General features: G+C 39.7%; 1 protein-coding gene across 2 annotated transcripts in view; it reads left to right on the plus strand.

Annotated features, from left to right (window-relative positions):
• Positions 1 to 3,695: 3,695 nt before the first annotated feature.
• egfra (epidermal growth factor receptor a (erythroblastic leukemia viral (v-erb-b) oncogene homolog, avian)) overlaps positions 3,696 to 24,874 on the plus strand; it is a 37,076-nt gene continuing 15,897 nt past the window's right edge. The window contains exons 1-7 of one of the 2 annotated variants that reach the window (XM_034137344.1): positions 3,696 to 3,959; positions 21,943 to 22,097; positions 22,912 to 23,098; positions 23,209 to 23,340; positions 23,478 to 23,546; positions 23,860 to 23,978; positions 24,346 to 24,487. In XM_034137344.1, the coding sequence (XP_033993235.1) occupies positions 3,884 to 3,959; positions 21,943 to 22,097; positions 22,912 to 23,098; positions 23,209 to 23,340; positions 23,478 to 23,546; positions 23,860 to 23,978; positions 24,346 to 24,487 (880 nt within the window). In that variant the 5' untranslated portion in view covers positions 3,696 to 3,883. The remainder of the gene's footprint in view (positions 3,960 to 21,942; positions 22,098 to 22,911; positions 23,099 to 23,208; positions 23,341 to 23,477; positions 23,547 to 23,859; positions 23,979 to 24,345; positions 24,488 to 24,874) is intronic. The other variant, XM_034137346.1, reaches the window with a different exon arrangement.

The raw sequence follows: 24,874 nt of genomic DNA on the forward strand, positions 1-24,874 counted from the left end.
GTTCTTACAAGGAAGATACATCAAAGTGTACACTTGCTCACTATCACATAACAACAATCCACTCATCCATTTATATATTTACCTTCACTATAAGTTTAGATGAAAGAGCATTTCCTTTAGGGGTGCAGATGGTGGGATACTCTTACTGGCTCCTCTAATTAAACCTAATTAATTGGTACTGGACAGTTTGTTCTAATCCCCTCAGGGTTTTCTGCAATATTGGTAAAAACACAATACAGAAAGCTATTATTAAAGCTTTCATGGACTCAGTCACATCTAATCCACATTTTACCTCACATGTCAGAGATTAAGCAGCCATGATACATGCCTTTTTTCCATTATATTTGGCAGCAGTATCACTCATCATAACCTACAGTTTGGTAGATTTGCATTAATGGTCTGTCATTTTTCCAGGTGTTTTTACATTTTGTATTATTTGGGCAATAATGAAGCACTTTTTTAAATGCAATGCATAAACAAAACAAACAACAACACTGACAAATAAAGCACAATCTTTATATTAACATGAGGTATTTGTAGTCTGGTTCATTTTATTAAAAAGTTATATTATAGTTTTCTCCTGTGCTTTCTCGTTTGTCTTGTTTTGTCCGGACTGTAAAACATTTATGATCAATTGTTGCGTAAAAAGAGCTGTATAAATATAGATTGTATTGTTAAAACATTTAGTAGAAAAAAACATAAAAGTATCCACACGGCTTTTAGCTCACAAACATGTTCCTTTTATATATAACAAATATATAACAATGTCCAAGCCTATTGGCTCGTCTGACATTCATTTTGCATATTTTATAAGTATCTCCTGAAACCCATCTATAGTGTGATGTCTGCTTGGGTTGATGCAGCAGATGGTATGCCTCTGAGTGACAGTAAATCCTATATGATCCCATATGTTTCCAGCTTCTGCAGCTCATCTTTACTGTACAAGACAAGCATAAATGAGCATGTTGTTAGTGGGGGTTGGTGCTTCTCAGTGAATGTTTTTCCCCAAAATGTACTTAGATGTTGCTGGTCCATCTGGGCCCTTTCATGCAGATCAGACTTTAGACCTTAAGGACAAGGAGTTGCTCCCCCACATCACAGTCCCATAACCTTTCTGCCTCACCGCACCACTTAATAAGACTCCTCGTGTAAACATTATCCTCCTATTGTTAAGCATTACCTGTACCTCAAATATGAACTGCATTGATTCACATGTATTTAAAATGTCCCTTCAGGTACATAATACCAGTATATTATGCACATAAGAGATGAAACATTTGAAAATATTGCAAGGTGGGACATGTATTTACTTTGCCAGCCAGTAGCTGTCATCTCTCCTCTCGTTCTTTCACACACTTTCTTCTTCTCTCACTTCTTTTCATCTTACTCTCTCTCTCTTTTGAATCCCCAGCGGTCTGGCTATTATTCTGTGTTTGTTTAGTGTTTCTGCAAGGATGATGGTGACATGAAACACCGGATGTCTTTCTTTCTAACTGTGGAACATTTCATAATTGAGACGTTGAACAGTGGTGTAGAAATCCACCGTTATAGAGAAGCCAAGGTGATTTCTTAACCTTTTTTTTTCCGTTTAACAAGTCTCCATTGTGGCTCAGTACGAGGTGAACCTTGGCTACAAAACATTGAAAACCAACCCATTTATCAGATTCAAATATATGAATCTAAAGTAAAGCACACATTTGATTCTCAATAAAAGTAAAATGGCAATATTTGACCTCTGTTGATCCTCTTTATGAGACTTGGAAAAAGCATAACCTTGTGAAGGGAATAACTTTGTAATTCAATGGAGCTCCTTCAGTTATCATTTCCCCCCTGACTTACCAAAATGACAAAGGCCAGGGATTTATTTTTCTGTTTTCCAATGACAGTGCTTGGACCATTTAAACTGGCAGTTGCATCACATCCACATCTCACTGAAAATAGCTTTATGTGCCGTCTCCTGTGAAATGTTAGCCTCACATTAAGTAATTTCTCCTCGAGGAAAATTGTCATAATTTCACCCAACACAATAACCCCTTCCTCCAACAGTACAACCAAAGACGATTTGCTGAGCCATTAGGCCGCAGTAATGAAATAAACACCAGTGTGAGAAATGATTTATATCAGTCCTGTCCCCATAGAGTCTGATCTGTGTACAACAACAAACACATTTAAGCAGCTTCACATCCAATTAGACTCGACTCTCATCAGACGGACACTCTGTCAACGGTCTAGACATTTGGTCCATTCAACTCCATGACATTAATACTGAGGGCTGTCTTTCATATATGCACATTAACAAATAAAGAAACGTTAAATGGTTATTTTTAGCGTCTTGAGCTTTGCCTTCATAGGTCAGATTTAATGAAACATCCAGAAGTCAGCTTTGACGTCCAAGATGAGTCATCCTTTTTTAAAATAACTTTCTTTAATAAGGTTTTCACCTCAAATAGATCGAGTAATACTTAAATTAGATTCATTTGTGTATGTACAAATCCAACAAATAGTAAATATGTGTCTGCAAAATGTACTTACATCTCCAGGTCTGTGGATACACTCTTTGATAACACTCAGCATCTGTGTCATTCCTAGCGCTTCATCTCACATCCTTAGTGGTCATTTTAGATTTTGTGTTGTTTCTTCAGGCCTTACGGTACATAGACTCGACCATCTTTCATTGTTTGAGAAAGATCAAATAGGTATGCTATGTGATATTTCAACATCACATAGCAGGAAAAGTGGAATTACAATATTAAAAATGACTCCACTCTATTTGCTTCTTCCAGTATCCTGATATTGTGCATTCCCACTCACAGGCTTAATGACTTTCTGGGACACTTACTGAGCCACCATTAATGTTATTAGTTAAACTCGTGCTTTTCCTGTTATAACAAATCAAATTGTCTGCTGCGAAGGAGGCCTACTGAATTTGTAGTTAGTGCAACATTTCATACATATGCTAAAGAGGCAAAGTCGAATTAAAATATGATTCCCTAAACAAATTGCATGATAGCCTATAGGGCATTTTCTTGTTCTTAAAGCTAGTATTCACTGACTCTGGGTACAATAAGTAGTGTCAAAGTCATAGTACTGTTCAATATGTAAGTATATATAGACGGATAAGTAATAGGAAGTTCCTAACATACATCTCTCCATACATGGTTTGTCCGCGAGAGAGATTTTTTTATAATTATCATGTATTTATTTAATTTTAATCGCTCAGTACTTGTCTTGGTCATAATTTTAATGTTTGTGTTTTTATATAAAATAATATATTGGCTGAAAAATCTGATAATCAGAATTGAAAAAAGAACAAAAACAGTGAGAGGTCAGAACAAAAAAATATATATGTGTATGGTTTTTCTTTGGGTTAAAAAGTTGGATAAAGTGTTTTTTTTTTTGTACTGTATGTAAGTTGAATATTTTCAAGGAAACAGACCATTGTATTCACTATACACTCCACATAATTTGGAAATGACAGCATATTGCATAATGATACCTGTAATTTTTTGGCATGTTTGGTCCTTACTTTACCTTTTAATTATGTGTACTTTTATATACAGCAGACTATTTACGAACGTAGTGATTACACCATACCAGTGTTCACATTTCTAGTTTCTGAAATCATCCACTGTGCCTCTACCTGAGGCGCATCTATCCTCCCTCTTGCTGACGTCAGAGCTGCCAGTAGTTTGTCCTCGCCGCACGAGCTCGGACTGCTGGAGATAATCTGCGAGGAGGAGGAGCTGTCAAAGTTTCCCAGGGAAGGAAAAGTCTTTAACTTAAGGATAAAATACACCTAAAGATTTTTCAGTTTTGATAAAGCGGAATATCGCCTGTTGTTGGCATGGAATGACACCTTGTGACCGGGAGCTTCAGAAACACGATGGCAAGCCGTTTGGTGAAGTGGATCATTCTCACCTCTGTCTGCTTAGGCTGCTGTGCTCTGGCGGAAAGGAAAGGTATGTCGGGGAGCTGTTACAACATTTACGTGGCTGGGTTGTAACGCTAAGCTTTCGTTTTTGTCTTAGCTTTCCATAAATCTCAGCGAAGTCTGCTCCAAAAGCCGCAGACAAACTTGATCCAGCGTGGTAGGAAAAGTTTCTGACCGTCTCGCTGTTCAGCCTGTGACCTGGTAAAAGTTACATGGAGACTCTAAAAGGTGTTCAGTGTCAACGTGGGATGGTTGTTATTGATAAGGAATCAGTCATAGTGGTTTCCAGGAAAGTTGTGTTTTTGTTGGCGAATTAGTGCAAAAGTGCGCAAATCCCGTGTGAAATGAAGATATCCAAGTGCGCAAATGTTCACCACAACCATGATGATGATGCTCCAGGGAGGGGATGTGCAATGTAAAATATACTGGTGTACTTTCTGTTCTAATCCCTTTGTTTCCTCTTTTTTTGTAATATCTTTGATATCACGGTGAGCAGTGGAGTGTGAGCACTTTATGATGACTTTGGCCTACTTACGGGCACAAATAGAATACAAATAGAACAATTCTGTCACCTTGAAAAACACTAATAACTGATTCCTCCTCTAACTTTGTATTACATACACAACCTCCATATATGTTCTCATATGCTTTCCCCTCTGTAGCCTCATTGGTTCTCAAATGTGTTTTTAAGTCCTACATTTTGAGCATGCTCTTAAATAACAAATCAAACTGGGGCATGTGCCCAGTTTGCATCTGGTCCTAGAAGGAAATTAGATCAAAATGTGAAGACAGCCACTGTGTCCTAGTTGCAAAGATGATATAAAGCAGAGAGAGTCTGGGCAGTGTGGAGTGAGGCTGCTGAAAGTATGAAAACAAGTGCTGAAGTAGCAGGAACAGGTTCTTGATTTGTCTTGCTCCGCTTATATTAGTGCTCTATTTTGGCCTTGAAGTAAAGGTCATATAAATCTTATTATTTGTAATGACATGCCATTGTTTTGACTGCTACTCCAATGCTTTCTTCCTACATTGTCTTTTAGTAGCTTACGTTTCAGTTGTGAAATGAACACCTCACTTTAGACCGTGGCGAGATTTGTCTGGAAAATTAGAAAAATAATCCTGCATCTCTCAGTGGTAAAATGAAATGTTAAAGTGAGATTCACGACCTAATTTAAGTAAATATATGTATTCCAGATGTAGTTTGAGCCACTCAGACCCCATGAAGGCCAGATGTCTGTGGAGAAAGTGAGCAGAAGTATCACTTTACCCCCTAATGACTCTAACTTCCTATTCTCATGAATCATCATTGTCCACACTCATTGCACCGTTGTTCCTCCTTATACGCAGATAAGCTCAGATTGTTTGTTGCCAGCAGCGCACATGCAAGTTGCATCTTTCCTGTCTGCTCCAACAAGTCACAGCCAGCGCTGGTTTTCAGACAACCATAACAAATCAAAAGTGTTTGTGAGCCAAAAAGACAGAGTCCCTAAATATTTCTGGGCCTCTAAACAAACTAAACAGAGCACATTTCACGCTGCAGCAAGTCTCTCACAGTAAATAAGGATTTAAAATCTTTGTTAGACCTGAAAAGATCAGAAATGAGCAGCTGTGGTGATAGTTATGGTATGCAGTACAATTTGGTTTAATTACTTTTCATTTTCATTTCCAGGGAAATGCGAGGTCCGCCATATGGTCTGACAGTTTTAGCTGTTGTTATTGTTGTTGGTTTTTGTTTTTGGCCACGGGCTAACACAGATGTTCTATGTGGCACACAGTGTATTCCTAGCACGCAGTGTCTATAATAGTCAAAACTTAATGGGAACAAGATGTCAAACTCCAATTACCTTCTTTATGCCAAATGCTTTGATATGTGGAGTTTTTCACATCTTGATAAACACAAGTGACACATGTCTTAATGTTTTTATTAATTAAAGAAAGAGCAGTTGGAGGCTTGCACAATGGGTTCATGTTGTTGTGCCATCCAGTTTGCAGTTGGCTTAGCCGTTAACTCAAAATTAAACCCTGTATATCAGAGTTTCTTTGTGAGAAAGTCTCTTTCCAAAGGATAGACATTTAGATATTAGCTTTTTTACCAAATGTCAATTATATTTTGAAAGAGCTTTTCTTACTTTTCTTACAGAACCTGGAAATTCAAGATTTAATTTAGTCTCTGTCCATATAACTGGGGGGCTGACCATATATTTTTGAGATTTGTATGCATATCTGTTAAAACACAGTAATATTTGTTAATGAATAACTACTCGATGTGAACAAATGTTGCCCTAATGGAGATAAGGAAACTTTTACTTTGAAAATCAGATATATTATTTTCCTGTCTGGGAGTATAATAAAGGATTACTCATGCTGAATAAACCTGTCTGTGTGTCAGCTGTAAATCCACCTAGATAAAAAATATAAACAACGTTGAAATGTAAAGTAATTAAAATGGTACAGTACATGAGGTGCCATAATATACCATTGCCTTTCAGTCTCCAAAATGTCAAATCTTAAGAAAGAAAAACAGAATTGCTCAAAGCTAAGTGACTGAGATAATCTAAAGTGGTATGAATTTTTTTTTTACTAAGCCTTAAGAAGAAGGATAATTTTCTCAGCCCACAAAGGAGTATGTAATCCATCGACTTACCCTAAAATCACCAAACTGGGAGATACATGGTTTTCAGGGATGGACGACTGTTGTCCTGGATCTTTATTAGAAGAGTCTGTTTGACTTAAGAAGTGTTTGTGTTGCTAGGAAGCCGAGAACATCTGGTCAGCTGTTTACACCGAGAAATGGCAAAAGATTGTCAAGTCTAGAAAAACTCAAAATGGATCATGAGTAAAAAACAAACCCTTGGTGCATTTTGTTCTGCAGATGTTCTCTTGTGTATTTTGAGTGAAATCTGTTGTTGTGTTATCATTGTAGACTGCATGTAAACAGTGTGAGGATGGAAAACTAGACAAGTGTCACAAGAGTTACTATAGGGGAGGTTTTTGCAGTAATTTATGACAGTTGACTAAGTATTAAAAAGCAGCTGTATCCAATGATATCACATATATCAAAGATGCCCAAAGGTATTGAATGATAGATTTAAACGATTAAAATTGACAGATTGAGAACGCAAGGTCATTTAGCCCACCCCTTTTTTCAGTTGTGGGTTAGGGGAAAATTGAATTAGAGACTTGCTAATGCACCTGACAGTTGTTCCCACAGGAAACAACCTGACGGCCCTCTGCTCAGCGAACCTGTCATGGCCTTGTGGCTTCTGTGGGAGTCAGACAGGACCTGCTGAATAAAAGAAAAGCTGCTCGTCCCGCGCTCAGTTTATTAACTGTCATCATCTGTGGGGAGGTTGTAAATAATGCCCACGGTTTCACCCTGCAGCCAACCACAAGTAATAACTGTGGTGATTTATTTCCCAGATGAAATGTTAAACGCTCTCGGAATCAATCAAACTCCCCCTGTTTGTGACTGTAGTTGTACTGAAGAGGGGATGATTACATTTTTTACCTCCAATTTTTGTTCTACCTTTCAGTTTTGATTGTTTCTTTTCTAAGCTGCCAAAGTAGAGCCACAGATATGAGGTAAACCTGCCGAGAGCCGCTCTAACTGGGCTATGAGTTAACCTGTGAAAGATCAAACTAATCTCAGGGGCATGTTGACGGCTAAGTCCTTAATCCTTAATGCGAGGCTCCCCGGATCGCTTTGGGTACAGGATAAACCTGATTAAATATCAATATGCCTTTTTCTGAGTTAATGGGTTATTCAAGTTCTCCACAAAATGAGATTGAAAGATAATACATGTAGGAAACGTGAAGTCCAGCTCCATCAGTTCTGCATTTAAATGTGCTTGCACACCTGCAAAAGTGGAGCTGAATCATGATAAAATATCACTCCTGCAGTGCATTTCAGCATCCTGAGTAAGTGCTTTTCCCTCTGTGTTGTGTAGGGATCTAACAAGCCAGCTTTTCTCATCAGTCATCATTTCTTTTCCATCATTTTCCAAAAAACATACCTTTTCTTTTCATTACAGCCCACTCTCTGGGATTAGATGGATGTCTGTAGTCGTGAAATATATGTTATGATCCTGTGTAATCCTAGAATCTCTAGTCTGCGTTTTAGGGTCCTGAGTGGGCCTTACACTACTTGCTGCTGCGTCTTTGTTATATTCGTCTGATGACCTTCCCAGACTTCCCTCTGCTGCTCCCATTGTTGGAAATATTGCTTTTTGGTGTCGACCATAGGAGCTGGAGGATCATTTCTTGTCTCCCTCACTCCTAGCTTTGATAAACTCCACCATGTCTGAGTAGTAGAGATTTAAGGGAACTTCTAGTGAGGCGTAGGATTTTGGTTTCATTCTGGGACAATAGTGCCTCTGTACAGAGGCAGGTTATCTGGCAGAACTGATACTTTTGTAGACCAGGTGAGATCTGTGCCGTGCAGCAGACGCACCCGAGGCTAGGCGTGCATGTAATTGAGAGGAAACAGAAGTGAAGCAGCTTTTGTTCTTCTTCTTACTTTTAACCGTAAAGACACATCTGAATACAGTAAATCTATTGTGTCGCATTAACAACAAGCAGTTACTGCTCCTTTGTAGGCATTAATTATGTGTCTGGTTTCACTATTTTCAGTCTAAACAAACCACAGACAGTACCGTTTTATGTTTTATTATAATGTCTGCTACTGTATGAATGTTTAATAAGTTAGGAAATGCTGCCTGCTACATCACTGATTTTAATTATTGAAACATCTTCTTTGGCCTTATGTTCAAAGTAAACAGGGGTTATTGTGTTGTAGCCACAGCTTTTAAAATCCATTCTGTAGTTTGTATACATCCACTGAGAACCAGCATGGAATAAGTAAGTGAATGTGGTTACTCATTGAACAGATTTTGCGTCCTTTGTTTGTACACGGCAACAAAGAGATCCGCTGCATTTATGGCCTTTCCATGATCCACTGGCTGTGCATGGAGTCAGCAGTGGAAAGAGACCCAGGAATTCACATTGGAAAAAAAGGCCTTCTGCTATCTTCCCATCTCATCTGATGAAGTGTCGTGTTAAAAGGAAAATGAGGCCACAGCTCCAAATGAGTTATTATGCCGGTCTATGTATGTCTGTGTGCTACAGGTTTTATAAGTTAGGTGGTGTTGACGAGTATTGAAAGTTCTGTATGATTTCATTCTTTTGGAAAGCAAGGAGTGTCTCTAAATGTTACTGTCGAATCGGAAAAGAATAAAACAACATAAGCTCACAGTGAATTGATAACCACCGAAACATAGTGTTGGAAGAAATGCATAAATGGCTTTTCGCGCAATATATAATGTATATACTGTATTTCTGTTTGGTAGATGTTTGCACACCATTTACGTTTATTTATGTTGTAAATTACTTTTCATGTGTTTGACAAGGCAGTTTTTAAATGTGTCCTGTCAGGCTGCAGCTGCTGAAACAGCAGCTAGCAAACTAGTGGAGGTAAAGATGGAAAGTGGGCACCAAACATGTTTCCATCCCAGATCATCTCAGCTTGAATGAAAACCTTCGCTTTAATTTGCTCATGAGAAATGTGCAGCTCAGTGCAGTTTAGACTGTGAACAGGCCCTTTTCCATTACAGATAAATAAGGCTTTGAACAGCATTCGTATTCAGCACTGAGCTCTATGGGTCTTTGTGTCACAATGCAAATGTGAGAGATGTCAATGAGATGGACAGGGGTGGTGCACAGATTAAAGGAAGAATCACAGCGAGGGGAGAAAAAACAGGAAATTCGAGGATACACAAACAAACACCAGAAGGACGGGGTGATATCTTTGACTTTTATATTCGTGCCCTCCCTAAATCACTCATCAAACAGGCCTCAGTCTGATCTTTCTAGTCGGTGTTGCTTCACTTTAGCAGTTAAATTGGAGATCAGGGTCTCTCAACATTATCCCAAAGAGCTTCTGTAGGTGTGGCATCTTCACTAATGACCTGAGGGCCATTCTGGGGAGCAGTGTTTCAAACGGTGCGCGCCCAAAAGAGGAATCCCCTACAGGGAAAGGAACAATAGCTTCACAAACAAATCTCCATCGCAGAATATTTCAGAAGAAAGCATTGGTTTAAGGGTGGGGGCTGAACTCTGAAACGTGCTTCCCTTTAGTATTTAGCCTCTTCCTGTGTGGTCCATTAGCTTAGTAAACTAAATGGAGCATTTTAAACTGTGACTCACTGTTTGTGGCTTGGACTTCTGGCACATTATGGTTAATTTATGCCCTTTTTTTTTTTTTAAATGAATACCTGCGTTTTTTAAAAGCTTTTGGGATGGAGATACAGGATGTTTAATTTGTAATCCCTTTTGCAGTGTAAAGAGAGAGAGGGGCTTCCTGCCTCACATCCTGGTTAAAAGGATGTTGGAAGCCTTTAACCTGAGGGATTATTTTCCATTAGTTTGTATTGGCTGTGGTCTAGACTCTAGTATATTGCTTTACGGTTTACCTTTTTTTCCACACTCATACCTGTAAACAATGGAAAACACAGGACTGATTTAAAGATGTTCTGCTTCACTTGACTTTGACTGAGCATTTAACTCAGGGTTAAGGGTAATTATGTTAACATAAATTAATTTATAGAATACATAATTATTTATGCCTTTCAGTAACCCTAATTAGTCTTCTCTGGCAGTTTTCATAGCTCGACTACTTATGAAAAGTATGTTCTCTTTGCCACTGTTATTAAAGGCATTACATGCTTCATTACACAAGTGTGGTTGAGTGTCAATCAAGACGTACAGTACAGTATGTGCATTTCCAGTACTGAAAATATATTATTTGTGGTCCTCATGCTTTATCCTCTGCAAGTAATATAAAAAACAACCTCAGGAATTTTCTAACTTTTTATCTTGCTTCTATCGTGCTTAATGCTAGCCCTTAGATGCGTGCATGAAGGGAATAATAGCTTATTAACTTCCGGATTTGATTTGCACTGAAGCACATAGGGAAATAGGAAACTTTCTTCACAGAAAATACTTTCTCACAAGCAAAGTAAACATCTACAGACATGTTGAATCACTTGTTACCTGATTCCTGTGTTGCCTCCAGGTTTCTTCCAGTCCAGACCCTCTGTCACATTTTTGAATGGGCCTGGTATTGACAAGTTGCAGAGTGAAAAGCTAATACTCAATTTACAGTGTGCCTATTGTCGTATATATTCCCTAGTTTTCCCAGCAAGAGTGTCTTGTACAGAATAAAAGTTAATAAAGTTAAACTTAGACAAAGTGCATGGTGGGTAGGTGGCCAAATTGGTTGAAAAGACAACAGGCATGACTGACAAACTGAACAACTTTTCCTAAAGAAAAAGGAAAGTGAGTGAGACTAATTAATTCTCATACAGCTCCTGTGGCTCACATTTAGACCAAACTTGAATGGATGTCTCTTTCTTAGCAAAAACCCAAAGTCTATGAACAAAAGGTTCTTTATTCGGGTCTTTGTTGTCTCCTTTGACAGAGGCTTATCTGTCTTCCATGACCTTAACTTGCCGTGTAGACATGACTTTACAGCCCTGTGTCAACAATGAGGAGAAAGGCATCCCTGTATGCTAAGCAATATGAAGGCTGCTAGCGTAGGATAATCTGTTTAGCTGTTTAGGAGTGTTAAATTGGATCAAGGCATATAATTCTAGACACAAAAAAACAAACATTGAAATGATATCACGACTAAGACATCTGCAGCCATGCGTATGGCTGCACTTAGACAACCTAATTCTTTAAAATAAAAACATCAACAATCTCGATGATAATACCAACATGCTAGCAGGAATAATGTTTACCATGCTAATCTTAGTTTAGCATTTTAGCACATAAACATTTGATTATAGACACAAAACACAAAACACATACAGCTGAGGCTGATGGGACTTTTGTTATTTTGTAGGCATTTGGTCACAAAAAGTATTTGACATAGGGCCTGAATTTAAAACATATAGATTCCCAAAGGTATTACAAGTCATCATTTAGGGAAACATGAATATCACCATAACATTTAATAGTCTTTGAAAAATGTCAGTCGGGATCAACATTTTGGACAAACTGACCAAATGACATTACCATCTTCACAGCTATGCTCCTCTAAAAATGCTTAATCAGGTATTTTTATATGCCTACATGTTTGTCTCAAAGCTACAAGAAGTCATTAACAAAGAGGACTCAAACAAGTTATCACATAGACCAGTTGAATACACCGACAAGCAAATACCAGACGTCCCTCCTTGTGACATAGCTGTCTGTATTACGACGACGATGATGATGATGATGATGATGATGATGATGATGATAGGGCTGCTGGCAGACATTGTGGTGGGGTGTGTTAGAAAAACAAAAGAAGATGTCAGCCCTTCTCTCACCATGGTTCCAGCATTTTACAAGCCGACATCACCTCTCAGGGATTTCATCAGCATTGTAAAACGTATTTCATCTTAGCCATTTAGCGATGAGATGATAGGGTAATACTTTAGTGGTGGCAAGGCTCAGCTACAGAGTCGAAGTGATTTGTTTAACTCCCGGAGCTCTAAAACATAATATGCTTTAGTCACAACACAGCATCTTCTGTACCACCTTTTCTAATTGCCTAAGTTTCAACAACACCAATGCTTCATTGAGCTCAGAATTAATTTCCTGGTGGGACTTTGAGCGGAACATCTTCATTACCACATGTTTTCATAATTGAAGCCAGAGGCCTGTAAAAAGGAGGAACTCGGCTTGCTTCACTTGCAATGTTTCCCTCTATAAAAATAGGTGGAACTGACCTTGTTATTGCAAGATTAACCACTAAACAATTATTGAAGGCCATATATTATAAGTATATTCCCATGCACCGCATCATATTTCAGCCCCATGACACTTAAAGCACCGCTGATAAATGATCGATATCTGCTACTCTTCTTTCATTTTCATAACACACCACTTCAGCCTGATAGCCGTGTAGCATGGTGGAGAATACCCTGGAGTGCATAGTTGGACTCATGCCAGGCAATAAGGATTAGCCCCCCCCCCCCCCCCCCCCTCAGCCCTGCAGTGTGTCCACTACATCAACAACCTCTTCCTGAGCTGATTAGAAGGCTGTCTGAGATATTTTAAAATGAATGCACTTGTTTAGATTTGATCCGACTATTATTTTGATAATCAGGCACCCATATGATTTACAAGAGATTAAAAATACTCAAAGTGTAATTGGGTTTTTGGGTCAAAGGCCATGTAAACAACCCAATGAACTGGATTGTGTTAAGCAGTCAAGAAGGCAGTATTTGAAATATGCACGTTAGACTGGCAGGTGATATTCTGTATTTTATTCTGTACAGTATTCTGGCTTGGTAAATCAGCATTTTGTATACTTTTTATGTTCTGATATCTTGTGCTTCCCAGTAATAAAGTCATCTGAACTGCCCGAGATTTATTCTAGGTTATAAATGCTTGGCACCTGATGGTGAAAACCATCAGAAATGAAATCCGGGATTTGTGACTGGAAACACCGTTACATCTGTTTAGCTCTTTGTACGTGATCAAAAAAACATCCCAGCACATGGTCCATTTAGGAGCTTTTCTGGAGCGTTTGATCGTCTTCCTCAGCACAAATAGTTTTCCCAGTTAACATGGAATACATCCTTAAAGTTCCCTGGAAAAGGGAAATGTAAACCCATATCCCTTTTGCTGGGAACTTTGGGACTTTTTTGTTGATGTTGGCTTTAGAGTAGAGATGGAGATTTCAATCGTATACCTCTTTAGGAAAGGGCAGTTAGAAGACTCAGAACGTATATATCTTAAAAGTAACTATTGAAAGTATATTTTTGACATTGGAAACTGTAGTTGACAAAGCAATCTTACAGCAGTGATAGGGAGATTGCCTGAAATGATCTGAAGTGCCAGAACAGCTCAATGGATCTTGTGATGGCATTTTTGCCAACATAATTGTTTAGGTTGCATATGTGTAATATAAACAAACAGGTTTCACCAAATATAGGATATATATCGCATTAAAGAGGGAAGTATTTGATGATACTATTTACTTGGAAACTGACTGATTCTCAAATTCTTCCCTAGGTCGGACATTGGATCACTGTAATGCTGGAAAGGTTTTGTATCTTGGCCCACACACCGATTGTCCACTCTCTGGAGTAGCCATGAGAGTTCATACACAGTGATCCTGAGCCAGGGTTCTTGTGTTTAACAGTGTAGCTGATAGCGAGAAAAGAGTCTGCCAAGTCTGATGCCTTTGATGACTGATGCAAAGCAGTCAGGCCTTACGTTGTGCAAAAGACCCTCTGTGTCTCTGCAGTGAGGGGGCGGCCTTGAAACAACCGCCCTCCTCAGTCATAATCATCTTAAAACAAGCTAACGCATTGTTTCTGGGCTTTGTTAACCCTGTGCGATGTGCTATTTTTTGTCAGGAACAGGATAACGCCCCGCACGTTGACAATGGATGAAATCTGAGCCGTGGGCTTGTGGGAGAGGTGTTTGATGAAAAACTACGACCATTTTCTGTCAGTTGTTGCTGCTCACACTATTTCAGTGAAGATGGTTTCGGAAATGCTGTGAAGATTTTATCGGAGCACTGTTGGGCCCCAAGCACTTGGCAGAAGCACCACATTGCATTTCAAGCATTGTAGTTTGATGTGTCACCAGGAAGATGCAGCTTAATTCTTAGGAGCTTTCCTGGGCAAATTAAATTGGTCATGCTTTTGGCGAGTACAACGCAACATGTAACAAAATACCCTTTCAGAGTGTTGAAAATCATGAGCGCTCCTCTGCTGTCCAAACCAATTCCCCAAGCTCTGTTTGTCCCTGACTCTTGCCCTCTGAGGAAGAAACTACTCATCAGTGGATTCAGGGGCCTGCTGATGTGTAAACCAGAGGTTGAAATGGTGAGTAAGGCCTGAGCAACAGGAGTTACGCTTACTAATGCAAACCCCAGGGCTTTTGTAGAATATTCCTTTTATGGCTTCTCTCTCTGTGAACACTCCAGCGGGGCAGAGTTGCTGGAGACATGACTAAGGCAGTAACAGAGTTGTTGGCAGGCAACGCTGCGAAACAGCGGTTAGATCCACACAGAAATGAGCCTGTCAGCAATGGGGCTAAAATAAGAAACCCTTAAGAAGAAAGGGTGCTTCAAGGAGTCTCTATCTCTTTCTGTTTAGACGGATGAGGAGTCCAGTGAGTGAGAGTTATCTGTCCACTCTGTCGATGAGCTCCAATACAGATCTGCTGCTATGAACTGAGGATGATTAAACTAACAGGGGATTCCCAAATCACAGCTGCTTTCTCCTGCTGGAATGATGTGTGAAATGTGTGGGTTCTTTAGCTTGTGGTTGTTGTTTTTCTTTCTCTCTTCCTGCGCTCTTCTTTTCCAGGCATGGCTTAGTGCCGGTCGGTCGACGGGGAGGGGGGGGGGGCATTGAGCAGTGTGTTAGCAGCAGTGTGCTGGACGCCCACTCCTTCTCCAGTCTTCCTCCCGTGCTTCCTGTGGGATTGAAGAGGAGTATGGTTTTAACAGGGAAGGAGAAAGAGGAAAGAAATGTGTGGAGGGGGGTTGTCTTGGCTAGAATGGGTTTCAATAGGGAGAATGTCTGGATTTTAAAAGAGGAAGTGGGTTGAATGTTGGAGCATTTCAGGAGAATGGTGGGTTCATTATTGGAATTTAAATGGGGCTAACAGAGGTTGTGTGAGTTTCGGGTAACAGGAGTGGGCTTGTTTGGTGCATTTATGGAGACTAATGGACTTTCCAACAGGGCATGTGGGAAAATTGCCTTACTAATGATATGCATTGCTTAATTATTTGGGCCATCATATTGGGCCCCTCGTCTGTCTGTAACAGCTGGGGAGTAAAAGGAATGCAGCTGTGTATAACTAACTCCAATAAATCAACTTGGTGCCCAGTAGTTTATGCCCTTTTCAATGCATCTAAGATCATTTATGGTTTATGTATCTCTTCGGTCATGGATATGACTATTGGGTACTGAATGCATCAGCTCTTGAGATGAATGTGCTGCGTGTTGATTATTCACAGCAGTAGCTCAAATGATTACCAGCATGAATACAATGAAATACTGTCTGGTAAATTAGTTACTTCATAATAAATTAATGTTTTTCTAAATTAAAGGGTTGGCTCATTGAAATGACAAAAACATGTCTCTGCTGGTGTGTAGCCATGCAGGCAGTGTTGCTTTTAGGTTTTCAGATATTTGTTTCTGAGATCTGATCTGCCTTCAACCCAATATCATTTAAGGAGAATGGATTAATAGTGTGAGGCTGCCAATTTAAAAAAGAAAAGCTGCAAACACGAAATTGATATATAATTATCATATTATTTATTACATCAATTTTTATATGACGTTGTGTTTCAGGAAAACTGGCCAATATAGCAGTCTCTTTTCAACTGTTTATTATTACCTTTATGTTTTGTGGGAAGCTACTAAATGCTATTTCCACTATTTCCACCAGCTATAGCTGTAAGCTTTTTCTGTCTTTGTTAGCGTATATGCAGGTAGCATAATTGGTTTGTCAGAGCTTCTATGCTAAAAACAACTGCCTCCTGCAGGTAGAAAAAACCCAGATGAGCATTGATAGTGACTCAAAGCAGAAAACGTGTTGGCCAGAAAACCAACATAGTGAGCTGAAAGACACAAAAAGGGCTTTGAAACAATCTGAAAGATGGTAAAAAGGACTGTTTTGTGTTTTTTCTATGTTGGTGTGTAACCACAAACAACCTTTTCTCATCTGACTTTAATGTGAACAGTTTTCATTGGAAATACTTTTTACGGAATACTTTTTTTCAATTAAATAGTTTGCCTTTAACAGAAAGGTCTGTTTATTTTCCAAAGTAACAGGGACACGCATTCAAAAACACGGTTTAGTTACATTTTAAGAATGTCCTTTTAATGCAGTAAGCAGCACAAACTCTATATTATCAGCCTCCTTTGTACTGGGGCTGCACTTATTATTTGAGTGACCTGTGGACTTTTAATCCTATGTCGACCATGCTCTATATTAATATAAATCTAAGAATTTAAGAGAAAAACTGATATAAAAGTAAACACTGGATCTGGTTCTTAAAAGAGGCATTATAGTGGACTGATTTGTGTTCCTTAGGGTCTAAGAAATGCTGATCGCAGTTTGCAGGAGTGTGAGTATACATGGATGTATTCCTGTGTTTGTGCAGAACCTAAATCCACAGTTTCCTCATGCTGAGGCAGAGAGTAAACATTATGATGGGCCCAGCCACAGGTATCTGGAGTGTCTCACTGACTGTCGGAGAGTGCTCTTCAGGAGCAGAGAGTAAACATTAGCCTTTTTGGTCTTTATTTGGTCACTTTGTTGAGGTTTTAACAGACCTAACTTCAGTGACTGTGCTCAGACTCAGGCAGGCCCAGTGAGCATCGTCGCAGAAGCTGAACTGTTTACAGGACATGTGACATATTCTCTGGGATGCTTCGTTTGCTTGTGTTCTACAGCTGGCCGCCCCGGTGTTTTGTCCCCTTTGTTAGGGAAAAGGTCAGTGACGTTCATACATCAAGTGTGAAGCTTTAACACCCCCCTTACCACAGTTTGACCAACAGACGGACCCTGTGTCCCACATCTACATCTCATTTAGTAAAACCACAAACCACTCCATACTCTCCTTTTCCCTTTCCTCCTAACACTTCCTTTTTATCAGTTGTTCTTCTAAAATTGTACATGAAGTTGGATTTAGACTATCCTCCTCCCGTGGAGACGACAATCAGCTGCCATCTGGTTCAGCATCGCGGGGTAGCCGTCTGAAACTGACCCTTTGCAAAGACCAACTTCCTGTGAGGTCAAAGGGACTTGTGTTGATGCATTCACTGAGGATAGGGAGGGAAATGGGGAGGGGGTATCCTCTATTTCTTACTGGCTCCTTTTTTCTTTTTTCTGAGGCCCCAAGATGTTTTCTCTAAGGGATTGATGCATCTCCCACGCAAAGGAAGATAGCGTTTCCCCTGTACAGAGAGCAGGATATCAGGGAATTTTATGTCAAACTACAAAGTGTGTTTATAATAATATAAGTACATACCAGCAAATACTGCACATACTGTCTACTTCTGCTGCTGGTTTTCCCTTTATATGACATTTGATTCCTCATCTCCTCCTGAGCCGTTGCCAGAGAATCTAAGAGTTCGAGCTGAATGCACAGCAAGAATCCAGGGAGTGGATTTTGTTCCCTCTTCATTCCCAGATAGTGAGCTTTGAGAGATTTATGCCTCTCTGAAATCTGGAGTTCTGGAAATTTGAGCAACCCCAAGAGCACCCCAAATTCAAACTGAGGCCAATAAAAGCAGAATTTGTATACCCCCCCTATTATCAGCATCCTCTAACCATAAATACAGAGAGGATATGAGGGGGTTAACCATAAATTACCTTCTAAATAAGGGAATTAATCTTGGCATCAATTTGTTATCAGCGGAGGAACACTGCAGATTGAGTTACATAAGAGACTTTGCCGTAATGCTGTTGGCTTGGAGAGAGAAAGAAACAAGTCATGTCAGTTAGCATTGTAACTTCCCTTTAATTATGTATAAGTTTCCAGATAATGTAATTATCAGACTCTGGACACAGCGTAACTGAATTGCAGGTAGTAAATGAGAGGAAGCGAACGCGGCAGAACCATCTCTGCTGTCTGTAAAAGGTTATAAAGCATGATGGTTTACAAGTATAGTCTCAGTGTACGAAAGGAAACCATTAGATGTGTTGGAGAAGTTTTTGCCGTATCCCTGGAAAGTTTGGTTTGCATTTGTGGCCGATCAGTATTTCCAGAAAACGACAAAGCATCATCCAAACATGTATGAGACTCCACATTTTGTATTCATATTTATATTACCATAGGTTGGTTTTTGTATTGATATCGTACATCTGATCTTACCATATTTAGTTAACGTGTCTCAAATATTTACTTTTGCCGTCCGTGTGACTTTGGTTTATTACCTTGCTTCACTTGCTTTTCCCATTTTCTCTGTCTTATATGTTTTTTATAGCATCAAAGTCGAAAGACAATACGTTTTTACATTTAAAGATTGGTGCCAACATTGCCTACATGATTAATACAATGGTTATAATAATACTGTTACTATTATATTCAACAAAAGTAAAGGTTAAACAACATTAAACATTATTTTGTAAGATTCGAGTAGGATATTTACTCCTTAGCCACCAGCTCCTGGAAAGAAAAACTGGTTTGACTTGCAATCAGTAGCATGTGAATTCTCAATTTCAGTGTGGTTTTTGAGTGTAAACCTAAATAATTAGCACATTTTCTCACATTAATAGCTTAGCAAGTCTCCTTTTCTGCAGTTGTGCAGATCATATAGCCTCAAGAAACAAATATCTACCCACACACCCTTGACTTCCAACACCAGTCCCCATGTAAACATGAAAATAGTGATATGCGACCGCACATTTCAACAAGCTTAGATGACTAATCATCTGGTTTATCGAGTCTTTTGTTTAGCTCTGACTGGTGGCTGATCAGCGCAGTGTAATCCAGAGAATATTTTGTTCTCTTCAGAGAGTTGCACACATGCCTTTACACACACCCACACACACTCATGCCTACAGCACTAAAGAAGAGATATAACAGACCTGCCACTCCTTGCTCCTAGAGTAACCTCCTGGACATTTTGTGACGAAAATACAGCTGGAGGAAGTGAAGCAATCCCTAATTAGTCTTTGTCACAGTATCAGTTACGTCACTGCAGGCCCTACCCTTTGCATTTAAGCACATTGGCAACAGTAAGCTCAGCAGTGTTTCTGTGAATTTCATGAGTCAAAATGTAATCAGCTGTTATGGAAAAAACATTTACAGTAACTTCCATTCAGCACACAGGTGTCTCAACTTTGCGAAAGGTGCTTTGCAAGTTATGCAACCTTTTATGACACATATATCTCCGATACTGTATATGAGAGTCGATTAAAGGCAGTGTTGTTAAAAGAAAATTAAAGTCCATCTAGAACCATGAAGCCATCTTTAGGTAATAACTGCCATGTAGCTTCGACCTGACCTTTTTTCCTTCTCATGGGTTTGCAGCCTGATGAGGAAGTAAGTTTGTGGTCATTTACCACCTGCAACCAAGTAATGAAATCTACAAGTGGACAGAGGAGAATGTTTACTGTGGCTTTATACTGCGCCTTGCTTGAGCAATCAACTGTTTTTTTTTTCTTCCTTGTGCACCACACAAGTCTGAATCTCTGCTGGAGGAAGTTTGTTGAACCTTTACTCACCTGCAGCTTTTATGGCTCTTCATAAATATTAACAGAACAGACAGGAAGCAGCTTGGAAGATGTCCATAGATACTGATATGTACATGCATATGGTGATACAACGCACTTATTTACCATTATCAGCATCCCTATTAGCAGACTGTCATTCAGAATGTCCAAATCAGGTTGATTAATATTCACAGCTTCACACTCATGACAACCTTTTTGTTTATTACAGTATGTTTTCTCGGTCTGTGTAATAATTAGGGGGCTAATTACATCTCACATCGCTCCTCTAATTAAAACGGTCAGCTTGCCTTTGCTAGTCTGCCTCGGTTGCCGTGGCGTTCGGCTGCTGGACTGCAGGGTTCCTGCCAGGGAGATCCCTCAGGGACAAACTAATGAGGAGGAAGAAGAGGCAGGGCGGGAGACAGATGTTTGTTTTTTCATTTTCACTGATTAAGTGCAACATTGATGTTGTTTTGTGTGAATTCAAAACAACAACATGAGAAAAATGCACCTTGAAAGAGGAGAAGCCAAGAAATAGTCTTCAGATACTAGTTTGACTGAGCTAAAAGATGATGTTATGTCGTTTTTTTTTCAATTGGCCAATCAGAAAACACATCAGTGCGTCTAAGCTAACTGTTATGTACAGTTTGGTGAGGTGCGTTTCACAGTTTGGAGCACATGTTTGCCTTTCTTTGCAGTCAAGAGCAGACACGTTGTGGAATGTGACCCGAGATAAATTACACCAGCACCACTATTTCTAATAAACAGAAGGACAAATATTTTCCTATTTCCCACCTATTTCTTAACCCATAATACTTACAAAATAAAAAAGCAATTATATGCCTATTATGTGTGTGTTTGCATGTATGAGTGCATGTGTTTATTGGAGGGGCGTCACCCAGCTGACTCTTTGTTTTACACCAGTCAGAACCTGTCTGACCAGCTCAGACTACTGAACAGAGGAAGACGAGTTTCTGTCTTAATACATGCATTTATCCTTCTAAAGACTGCATGAGGAAAAGAAGCCTCTTGTGTGTGTCCTGCACTTATCAGATATACTGTCTTCCTTATCCAAACACTTTATTGCATAAGGCCAGATAGGCCGCATTATCAGCCTACAATTGTAGTCCTGTGAATATCTGTATGGCTTTGTTGTTATTGGCACTGAAAGTCTAAGAAGGTGCATGGATCAGCATTTGTTTTAAGCCTTAAATTGTTATAGAGTCATGTATAGGACTTGCCCTAAAATCAGATATGCAAAAAACACGGCTGAAGTTATAGAGGCCGTTATCAATTATGGGATTTAGAGAGCTAGAATTCCCCCAACTCACATCTCATGGAATCTGTGACACACCAAATAATTTCTCTGAAATGACACAATAGGCCTGGAGATGCTGGTCGCAGTGGTTGTTTTAACTAGCCACATAGAAGTGGAAATCTCCCGTCCTTTGCCAGTATAAATACAGCCAACTCACTTTGACTCATGAGCCAGAACTGGCTTTGTTAGTGAGATTTGATTCCTATTGTAGATTAAACCCAGAACGGTTATTTTCACATGAAAGTTGGCCAAGTTCTGACTGTGCAGACCAAACACACAAACAGAGACACACACTGAGACAGTCATACATTGAGCCAGGGTGTTACATAAGCAGTGAATGTTACAGACGCTTTGAATAATGCTTGTGTGACTTTGTGGATGATTTACAACCATTTTGTATCTGTTTCAAGAATAATTTGAATAAATCTAACAAATTCCCACTTGTTTTTGTTTTTTCCAGCAGCATGCCAAGGCACCACAAATGGTTTAAACCTCCTGGGTTCCAAAGAGGACCACTACCTGAACATGGTGAAGACTTACAGCAACTGCACTGTCGTCTTGGGAAACCTGGAGGTCACCCACATTGAGGATGGCCGTGACCTGTCCTTTCTCACGGTAAAGCCTGTACTCTGTTAGCAGTGGAGGCCAAACAGGCACATAACAGATGGGAGAAGTTTCCTATCATCTCTTTGGTAGTCTTAATCCAGTTTGCCAGACAATTTATCCTGTATCTTTGCAGGCTGCTCACTGCTCTTATCGCTTCAGTACAGATAATTAAAATCAGTGGAGAGTAAGTCCGTAGTGACAGATGATTCAGTGTGTTCATGATGCTGTGAACACTGTACTGGCAAGGGACAAGCACACTCACATGCAAGCTTACACACACAAAGCTTACAGTCAGCAGATATCGTGCAGTAGTCCCAATGGTCCCTAGTAGAGAAGGGGCTTCCTGCTCACTTTTTGAAATCCTATTTTTGTCCACCCAATTTTTTGTTTGATACATTTCTCAGATCAGAGAAGCTTTGAAGCAATAAAATGCTGTTTTGCTGATAGTCACATCAATTTCCTTTACACTCACTGCAATAAGTGTTAGTAAAATTGACTTATTTCCTGGCACTCTTTGCCCTAGGTTTTGACTATTAAGCTACATACATACTGCTCTAAACTGCTCATCGATTCAATAAAACTAAATGTAGTTTCATGCGTACACCTGTAATAAATAATCAGATATTGACATGCATTTCACCATTATTTTGGATGACCAATTGTTCCATATTGTTTTGTAAGGTTGATAAGAATACAGGAAATAGCATTCACCAAGGTTCAGTTTTTAACTTGTTTTATTTTCATTCTATGCTTGGGGAACAATTGACTTTGCAATTTAGCTACTTCAGTTTTCCACAAGGTTCCCATTTGTATTTCTCCACAGTCTATTGAAGAAGCGGGCGGCTATGTGCTGATAGCCCTCAACACAGCGAAGAAGATTCCTCTGCAGAATCTGCGCATCATTCGAGGTCATTCGCTCTACGAGGGATCGTTTGGCCTCGCTGTTCTGACCAATTATGACCCAGAAACAGACAAGGACACCGATCAGCTTCTTCTCACCAGCCTCACAGGTCAGTACACCTCTCCATTGCCTTAGTCCTCTTTAACATAATTACTGTAAGAATATCAATCAAATAAATTCTGTATTTTTATCAAATTAACGTGGCATTTTCTTTTGCAGAAATTCTTAAAGGAGGTGTACAGTTTGGGACTAACCAACCCTGCAATGTGGAAACGATACAGTGGTATGACATTGTCAACGGTGATAACAAACCCAAAATGGTGCTGCCATTGGACATCAGCCCTTCGCGATGTAAGTAAAACATTCACAGCGCAGGGCAAAAGACTGCACAGAAATGTTTTACATGAAATTATTTGTATATTGTTAAACAAGTTGAAGGATGTGAGGTTCACATTTTAAACGCTTTCTTGTGGTTTGCTTTTATAAAGGCGAAAGATGCGACTCAAGCTGCTCTAATGGCTCATGCTGGGCACCTGGTCGTCAAAACTGTCAGACGTGTGAGTATCATTTTGTGATTTATTTACCCTGGAAAAACATGTTTGGTGAGGTGAAACACTACAAACAGTTTTCCATGTTTTTAGATAGTTTCTATACTCTACTTTTGAGAAACACTGAGTCTTAATGATTTATATTACTTGGTCATTTATTCAAATGTTTCCTGCAAACCAACAACACCAAGTAGGAACACGTTAGCTAACGTTCTCTATTGTTTTAGCCATAACTTGTACATGCAGAATGTTAACATCAAACATAAATAGAAGAACACTTGCTACAGGTCATTCCAATGACTGTGTCCTGTTTTATTTCCAGTCACAAAGCTGAACTGTGCAGAGCAGTGCTCTAAGAGATGCAAAGGACCTTACCCCATCGACTGCTGTAATGAGCATTGTGCTGCGGGCTGCACAGGACCGCGGGCCAGCGACTGTCTGGTGAGAGAAAGACACCTTCACATGGGGCACACGCGTAATGATATCATAAAGGACATTGGGAAGATACAAACTTAAACAACAAAATAGTGTATTTAATACCTCTGCAATTAATCTGGATGAGAGACGTTCAACCAAACAAAGCCCTCACTCATCTGTTTTTATGATCACACATATTGTTATTGTTTCCAATACCAATGAGACACATAACTGCTGATTAAATCTTTCATTTGGCAGTGCCTCGAGTTTGCTCTCTCTCTGTGTGCAGCTCTGAGGATTAAGCTGTGGCTGTGGAGGAATGCAGTGTTATCATTAGAGAGAGGCTCTGTTATGGTCCCTGTGTACTGGATGACTCTTGTTTGTGCTGCAGGCCTGTAGGGACTTCCAGGACGATGGGGTGTGTAAAGACTCCTGCCCAGGCCTCATGCGCTACGACCCCAACCTGCACCAGCTGGTACCCAACCCACATGGGAAGTACAACTTTGGGGCCACCTGCGTCAAGAGCTGCCCACGTAAGATTGGATAAACAGAGAAAATGCATTACATCAATGCACACAATGTACAACAATATTTTGTATTACTGCCGATTTTTATTCCATATTTTATTCCTTCTTATTCCATTTCATTGCAAAGAAAATACTGTTATATTGTACTATATTTTTTATTATTTTAAATATTGCACCAGCTGTGTGTGTGGGTGTGTGTGTGTGTGTGTGTGTGTGTGTGTGTGTGTGTGTGTGTGTGTGTGTGTGTGTGTGTGTGTGTGTGTGTGTGTGTGTGTGGTGTGTGTGTGTGTGTGTGTGTGTGTGTGTGTGTGTGTGTGTGTGTGTGTGTGTGTGTGTTGTGTGTGTGTGTGTGTGTGTGTGTGTGTGTGTGTGTGTGTGATGTGTGTGTGTGTG

The sequence above is a fragment of the Trematomus bernacchii genome, unplaced genomic scaffold (assembly GCF_902827165.1).
Source record: "Trematomus bernacchii unplaced genomic scaffold, fTreBer1.1, whole genome shotgun sequence".
Classification (NCBI taxonomy): Eukaryota; Metazoa; Chordata; class Actinopteri; order Perciformes; family Nototheniidae; genus Trematomus; species Trematomus bernacchii.